General features: G+C 24.3%; 1 protein-coding gene across 1 annotated transcript in view; it reads left to right on the forward strand.

The window, feature by feature from the left end:
- The window catches only part of LOC117180741 (titin-like), an 85,561-nt gene that overhangs the window by 3,102 nt on the left and 73,517 nt on the right, over positions 1-8,942 (forward strand). The window contains exon 2 of the mRNA XM_033373231.1: positions 7,288-7,716. Coding sequence (XP_033229122.1) covers positions 7,418-7,716 — 299 coding nt within the window. The 5' untranslated portion in view covers positions 7,288-7,417. The remainder of the gene's footprint in view (positions 1-7,287; positions 7,717-8,942) is intronic.

Here is an 8,942-nt window from a genome sequence, read left to right on the forward strand (position 1 = left end):
TTGAGAATTAACTTGTTTATTGCGCATTTACCTTTTTGGAATTAAGAAACTATTTTTTTCTAAAACTTGTGAATTTTTAAATTGAAATCTCAACTATTTTGTTAATTTTTTTTTTGGATTGAAAATTCATCTTTTTTTAAATTTCGATTGATAGCTCAAAAATATAATATTTGGTTGAAAAATTACATAATTTGTTACAAAGTCATATTTATTGGTCGAAAATTTAACTGTTTTGCTGACCATTCGCCTTTTTGGATAGTAAATTCAAATTTTGACAGAAAAGTAATTTTTTATTGTTGAAAAACTATTTTATTGAAAATTTAATTTTTTTGAAATTTCAATTATTTTTTTAGTCATATTCTTTGTCGAAAATTCAACTGTTTTGTTGGACCTTCATTTTTTTATATAAAAAATTCATTCTTTTGAATTGAAAATTCACCCTTTTAAAATCTCATATTTTTTGGTTAAAAGATTTAATTTTTTGAAATGAAAAGTTTACTATTAAGTTGTTGGTTCAGAAATTATATGTATCTTTTTTGTTTGTTGAAAAATCAATTTTTTTTAATTCTTCTATTTGGTTGAAAATTGATCTACTTTGTAAAAAAAAATGTTTGTTGAAGATTCATCTTTTTGGTTGGAAATTTATTTTCATAAAAATGAATTTTTTTGTTTGACGTGAACTTTTTTGATTAAAATTCGTCTTTTTGGCTTGGAAATTCAACACTTTGTGTGATATTTTGTTTTTCTCCTCACAGAAAAATATTTCTTAGTTACAAATTTTTCTCCTTGGGCTGAAAATTAATATAGTTTGGTTGAAGATCCAACTATTTTGTTAAAAATCTGGCTGGATAAATTCAACTTTTTTTGTTAAAGTCAAAAACTTGTTTTAAAGTTGGTTGATATTTTTTAGCTAAAAAATCAACCATTTGTTTCAAATTTTACGTGTTTTTGAAAATTTTTTTTTAGTGTATAAAATTAATTTTCTTGTTCGAAAATTCAACAATTTATTAAAAACTCGTCTCTTTTGCTTGAAAGTTCAATTATTTTGTTCTGAATGCAACTGTTTGATTACAAATGAATCTGTCTTACAATTTTTTTATTTATTTTTTTTTTTATTGAAGATTTAACTATTCCATTTTTGACTGGAAATCTACGTTTTTAGATGAAAAATTAACTGTTTGCTTGAAGGTTCATGTATTTTCTTGAAATTTCATCTTTTTTTGTTGTACAAAATTGGTTTTCTTGGTTGAAAAATATTTTTTTTTCTGCAGAAAACTCTACTTGATTGGCAGAAAATTAAACTACGTATCTGGTCAAAATTTATTTAAAAACAGATCTATTTTGCTTGAAAGTTGAACTAATTGGTTCTAAATGCATCTATTTGGTTGAAAATTTAATTTTTTTTTTCTAAATTGAACTATTTGGTCGAAAGTTCGTCAATTTTTATCAAAAGTTAATCTTGGTTGAAAATTCATCTCTTCGTATTTAATAAACTAATTTTAATTTCCACTTTCGTGAAATTTTATATTTTTTTACTTAAATGTTATTTTATTTGTTAAATTCTTTTGCAAATTGACAAGTAATCCGTAAAATTCTAGAGCGACTTTCGTTTGAAAAATCCTCTTTGTGGTCAAAAATTCATCTTTCATGATTGAAAGTTAATTATTTTCAATTGAAAATTCTGCAATCATATTTTTGCTTCAAAAATGGTTTTTTTTTTGTTGAAAATTCAAATGAAAAAGTCTATTTTTTGTTGAAAATTCAATTGTTTGGTTGAAAATTAACTTTTTTTGGTGAAAATTTGCCTTTTTGGGTTGAAAATTCCACAATTTGGTTGAAATTTTGTTTAATTCTTGATTAAAAAATATTCCGCGGTTACAAATTTGCATTGATTGTTTTAAAATCATTCCAGTTTCTTTAAAATTGGAATAGTTTGGTTGAAATTGACTTAGTTGAGGAGCATTAAACTGTTTTGCTGAAAATTCGTCTTTTCGGATGAATTCAAGTGTTTTTGAAAATTCAAATAGTTTATTTAAACTTTAATTCCTTCATTAAAAATTAATTTTTATATATGAAGGTTTTACTATACCGTTTTCGATTGAAAAATGATACTTTTTAGTTGAAAAATCATCTGTTTTAGTCGAAAATTCAACTACTTTGTTAAACAATGTTTTTTTTTTGGATTGAAAATTCAACTCTTTTGTTGAAAAATTGCACTTTTTGTTTCAAATATTTTGCTTTAGAGGTTGAAAATTAACTTCTCTTCCAAAAATTGATCTTTTTGAGTTAAACACATTTTTTTATTTTGGAAACTTAATTTTTTTGTTCAAAATTCGTATTTTTGGCTTGAAAATTCACCACGTTTGGTTGAAAGTTAATTATTTTTAACTGGAAGGTCCAGTCAAATTCACCTTTTTTTTGTTTAAAAATTTTAAGATTTGATTAAAATCTCTTGTTCAATTGTTTTGTTGAGCATTCGTCTAGTCTAGTAGATATAAAAAAAATATATCTTTTTAAGGGGAAGTTTTTTAGGTCAGAAATTACATTTTTTTGTTCAATTTTCGTCTTTTTGGCTAAGATAATTCATCGTTTGGTTAAAAAAAACCTTTTTGTTAAATATTCAATTGTTTTTTTTTAACATTCATCTTTTTGGATAGAAAATTCATTATGTGGTAGAAAAATAATCTTTTTTGGGTAAAAATTAATTTTTTTTTCCTTTGAGAATTAATTATTTTAAATTGAAGAGTGTACAGTTAAATATTCGTTTAAAGTTCGTCTTTTTGGATAAAAACTTGAATTATTTTGTTGAAAATGCAATATATTTCGGCTTAAGGATATGGCACCTACATCAATTTGATTTAAAAGAATTCATGTCCTATTTTCGTAAAAAATCCTGACGATATGGTCGTAAAAACTTGTTCATTTTGGACAGTAAAACGTATTTTATCGTTTTCTCAAAGGTGCCTTTAAATCGAAAATTTCCGAGCCTTTTTCCTGTCTCGTGAGAAAATAATAAGAAAAATCTTTCGGACGGTTTTTGAAATGGATGACGAGATCCAAATGGATAAAAAACACTTTTTCAAAAAGTAGTCAAAGCCTATATTTCTACAAATTTGCTAATTTCATAAGTATCCTTCGAACAATATATAAACAGAAAGTACAAATTATATAATTTGAGGTCAACATTTATGGCCGAATACAGAAATTTAATATGTGAAATAAGGAGAGTGTAAAAATAACTTTGAAAGTATTATGTCCAAACATCCAGAACGGAACTTTGTATTTTTCTTGAAATATTTTTAAATTTTTGTAAAATTCATTTGCATATCAACAAAAATTAATAATTAATCCAAGAAAAAAATCTGCAAACTTATTGTTTCTTATGAATCAAGAAAGTTGATCGACTTTCCAACATGTAGCGAATTTTTTACCAAAAAAGGATGAATTGTAAAAAAATGTAATAGCTGGTATTTTAAACAGAAAAGATTTTTATTTTTAATAATAAAAAAAAACAGTTGATTTGAGACAAAAAGGAAGAATTTTTAACTAAATAGTCGAATTTTCAAGCAAAGAGATTACTTTGAAACAAAATTTTTACATTTTTTAATAATTAGTTGCATTTTCTACCAAGAAGAATAATTCTCTATACAAAAGACGAATTTTAAACAAATTACATAAATTTTCAATTAAATAGTTTGAAGTAACTTTTTATGGCACCATAAACATTTATTTAATTAATTTTTGTGTTATATTCTTTTCGTTCCTAACAATTTTAACCAATTTGCAACAAGAAAAAAGTTGAAATTTGGTACCATATTGTTTAATTTTCCAGCCAAAAAATGAATTTTCGACAATACAGTTAAATTTTCAACCAAAATGATGAGGATTTTTAAAAAAAGTGGTTCAACTTTGAACCAAGGAGTTGAATTTTCAACATGAAAATATAAATGTTCAATGAAAAATTTAATAGTTGATATTTCAACAACAATTATTTAACCAACAAAGACAAGTTTTTAACAAAATACTTGAATCAACTAAACTCAGATTCATTTTCAACTAAATAGTTGCATTTAAAATTTAAAAAATTTAATTTTATACAAAAAAGACGCATTGTTTAATATGCATTAAAATCTTCTAGCAAGTTGTTGAATTTTTGAGCCACAAAAGGTCCAATTTATACAAAAAGATGAATCCTAAAAATAATAATTTAAATTTATTTTCAAAACAATGTATTGATCAAGAAAGAAAAACAAAATTTTAATCAATTTGTTGAATTTTAGTCATAAAGACGAATTTTCAACTAAATTAAAATTTTTTATTTTAATAAAATTTTTACTTTTTAATAAAATTTTTACTTTTTAATAAAATTGTTGAATTTTCAAAAATATAAATCAATTTGAAACCAAATAATGAAATTTGTAATTAAAGGAGATGCATTTTTAACAAAAAATATATTAGTGCGTTTTTAAATTAAAAAGAATTAACTTAAAACTACATAAAAAGTATTTTATTTTAAACGTTACACTTTTGAATTCGGACTAAACAAAAGAAAAATAAGGCAAATTTTTATATTTCTTGTTGTGTAGACATTGTTTTCTTTCCTCATTTTTTACTGTGGTATTTTTCTAATTTGAATTTTAAATTTGTATTGTCTAAATATGATCGTTTCATTCAGTCTTTTTGTAGTTTCTAAGAATCTCGTAGTTACATTTGAATATTGGACGTTAAAGAAGACTTAAAAGGTCACAAATTGAAAGTGTAGAAGTAAATGCAAAAATCACATATACATATTTATTTAATATACATATTTCAAAATAAAAGTATTCAGAATAAATTGATTCATTTTTAGATTCGGTGCTTCGATAATAAACCGTTTTAAATTAAAAGTTTTTAAAATTCATCTAATTTTTTTTTTAATCATCTTTTTGGGTCGAAAACGATCTGTTAGTTATAAACTGCCTGATAACTTTTTTTTTTCATTTTTTATTAATATTTTTGGCTGGAAAATGCAACTATTTGGTTGCAAATGCATAAATTTTGGAGAGATATTTAGAAATTTTGAAAAAATACCAAAATAATTTTGAACTTGAAAAAATGTTGAACAAAAATTTAGAAGGATTTTAACACTGGAAAGGTTTTAAAGTAATACAAAATTTTCTCTTGAAAAATCTGGATTAAGATCATATCCCAATTTTTTTTTTTAATAGGACCCTTTTGATTTGAGGCGCAAAATAATTTTGAATACAAAATAGAAATGTCGAATTTATGTTTTTAAGGTTATATAAATATAATTTCTCTAAGATTATGGAGAAAATTAAAAAAAAAAAAATGAAAATTTCAGATTTGTTAAACCAAAATTTTTTAACAAAAAAGTTCATTTTCTATCACAGAGTTGATTTTTCTAACAAAATAGTTGGAGCTTCAATCAATAAAGGTTATTTTTCAAGCATGTGTATTTTGAATAAAAGAACATGAAACATTTTCCCAAAGAGATGAATTTTCTACAAAAAAGATACATTTTTTTTTAATCAAAAAATATGAATTTTGTACAGAAAGATTAATTTTCCATCAATTAGTTAAATTTTCTAAAACAACAACAACAAAAAAATATATATATATATAGATCCATCTTCTACTAAAATTACGAATTTTCAATAAATAAATGTCTTTAACAAAGTATTTGAACAGCAAAAAATGTTGATTCTTCAACCAGAAACATAAATTTTCAATCAAGAAGATTAATTTCCGTCAAACTAGAGTTACAAAATTTTCTGAAAAATCTTAAGAAAACTTTTTTTTATTTTCTCGACACCTTTCAAAATTCTTAAAAAGCTTCTAAATTTTTTTAAAAATCTGCATTTAGTTTTAAATGAAATTATTTTTGTATCCTTGAATAACTTCTAAATATGTTATAATCTTGAAAATTAAAATTTTGTTCTCATAAATCTTCTGCGTTCTTATCCGAAATTTCGGGAAATTATTTCAAATGTTTTAAAATATTTTCTTTAAATTATTTAAAAAAAAATTAAACCTTCGGAAATCTTTATGAATTTTAACATGTTTTTGACAGTTTTAGAAATCTTTAGTAATGTTTTAATTATTTGTGAAACTTGTTTTTAATTTATCAATACCTTTGAAAATTATTCGAACTTTTTTTTATCATTCTGAAAAAATTGTGATAGTTGAACGCAAAAAGGTTTCATACCTTCTAAATTCTTTTTTGACAATTATGGACATTTTTTGGAACGTTTTAAAATCTTTTGCAATATTCTCTTAATTTTGTTTCCTTCTAAATCTTCAAAGATCTATATTTTGTTTTCAATTATTTGCCAAATTTTTAATAAAAAAATTATTTTTGTATCTTTTAAAAACTTCTAAATATCGCTGAAACTTATTCGGCTCTTTTCTAAAATGTTGTAATCTTGCCAAATTGAACATTTCTGCTTTAAAATTTTCTATATTCTTTTTCGAAATTTGAGGAAATCGTTTAAAAATGTTTTTAAAAATGATTTCGAAAAACAAAAAATGAATTAAAAAATCTACATTTTGTTTGAAATTGGTTGCAATATTTTCAAATTTTTAATTATTTTTAAATACATTAAATACTTGGCAATATCTTTAGAAACAATTCGAGGTTTTTCTAAAAAAAAAATTTCAAAGCCTGCAAAAATTAAAAAAAAGAATAATATTTAGCAATATATTAAAAGCTTAAAATTAATCTTTTAAAATAATACCAAAGTAATTAAAAATTTTTGCAGAAATAATATTGTCGGTACCGGTTTTGTTGTTTTGTTATCGGTATTACTGAATTGGTGATGCAGAAAATTCTTAATTACAATATGGCCAAGGAATTATGAGTAGAATCCTTTGGTAATTTAAAAAAAGTGTTGGTCAAAAAGTTAAGGACGGAGTTGTTGCCTTTAGTAAAGAATCGTGTGCAATGTAAATTTTCTCTGTTGGAAATAAATGTTTGGAATGAAAATTTCTCATTAATTGAGATTAATTAATTAATCAATTAATCAATTAATTGAAATTGAGATGCAAAAAATTCCAGAAAATTGAAAAGAATAAACTGGTGAAGGATAGACTGTGAGGCCGGAATTTTTGTTCGACTCTAGTAGAAATTTCAAAGTGAAAAAGAAATGATAATTGTACCGAGAGGTTTTGGAAGAATTTCAAGTGATCTCGCACCCAGCGTAGCATAAAAATAAAAATAAAAATAAAAATAAAAATAGAAAAAGACGGGTTGGTAGATTTTTGAAAATGAAAATTTTGGTTTGATTTCAGAAACTCCCTTATGTAGTAGTCGAAGGGTGGAAGGTCGGAAGGAAGGTCGGAAGGAAGGAAGGAAGGAAGGTAGGAAGGTAGGGAGAGACTCTGGGTAATCTCGAGAGAAGAAGGTAAGAAAAGTGCGGTGATGAGTGGCACTTTTCGAGGAAGAGGCTTCGGAGCGCGAAGCAATCGTCCGCAAAATCCTCACGGCGGTTTTTCCGGGCAACACCCGAACTTCAACCAAAATCGAAGGTCATCATCAAACCAGAATTTCAACCAGGGCCAAAACTTCAACCAGAATCGTCGACAGGACAGTCGGCGGCCTCCTGGTGGACAGGACTGGCGAGACAATTCCGCACAGAGTCCTGGACGATTTAACAGGCATTCCGGAAATGGTCCCCAATTTCAAGGACACAGCCAGGGACACCAGAGACATTATTACAGGTACGTTGCGTGTCTCTAAAACTGACCTGACCTGACCTGACCTGACCTGACCTGATCTAACGATATTGTCAACCTATCTATCTATCTATCTATCTATCTCTGCTCATCCTGCAATTCTCATGAAATTTAAAAAAATTCCAATAGAGCATTATTAAATAACAACTATTTTTTTTTCATTTGTAAAAGTAGTTGAAATGTTTCTTCTTTCATCACTGAAAAATCTTTTTTTAGTTGAAAATTCTTCTTTTATTTTAAATGCAACTATTTTGTTAAAAATTCGTTTTTTTTTATTTGTAATTAATTTTTTTAATCGAAAATTCAAGTATTAAAGTTGAAAGTGAATTTTTTTTGTTGAAAATTTGTTTTTACTTTAGTTTAAAATTCAACTATTCAGTTTAAAAAAAAATATATAGCTGTATGTTCAAAATTTTAATTAACAATTCACCGCGGTGCTTGAAAATGTATCTATTTTGTTGAAACTTATTTTTCTTGCTTGTTAAAAATTAATTTTGATTTTTTAATCAAAATATTTTTAGTTGTAACACTATTTTTTTGAAAATTCGTTATTTTTTATTAATTTTTTTAACTGCAAATTTAACAATTTCAGTTGAAAATGAAATATTTTGTTTTAAATTCCATGTTTTGTGGCTGAAAATTAATTTTATCAACTTTCTTAAGTTGAAAATTAATTTTTTCAGCGGAAAATTGAACTATTCCAGTTGAAAGTGAATTATTTTGTTTAAAATTTTCTTTTGTTTTTCAGTTGAAAATTAATATTTTTAATTAAAAATTTTAGTAATATTTTTGAATATTCCATAATTTAAATTGAAAATCCATATTTTTTGGCTAAAGTCAGCTGGATTTAATTCTAAATGAAAATATTTTTGGGTGTAAAACTATTTTTTTGAAAATTCGTTATTTTTTATTAATTTTTTTAACTGCAAATTTAACAATTTCAGTTGAAAATGAAATATTTTGTTTTAAATTCCATGTTTTGTGGCTGAAAATTAATTTTATCAACTTTCTTAAGTTGAAAATTAATTTTTTCAGCGGAAAATTGAACTATTCCAGTTGAAAGTGAATTACTTTGTTGAAAATTTGCTTTTGTTTTTTAGTTGAAAATGAATCTTTTTAATTAAAAATTGTACTAATATAATTGAAAATCCATATTTTTTGGCTAAAGTCAGCTGGATTTAATTCCAAATGAAAATATTTTTGGGTGTTAA

Source organism: Belonocnema kinseyi, chromosome 9 (genome assembly GCF_010883055.1).
Source record: "Belonocnema kinseyi isolate 2016_QV_RU_SX_M_011 chromosome 9, B_treatae_v1, whole genome shotgun sequence".
Taxonomy (NCBI): domain Eukaryota; kingdom Metazoa; phylum Arthropoda; class Insecta; order Hymenoptera; family Cynipidae; genus Belonocnema; species Belonocnema kinseyi.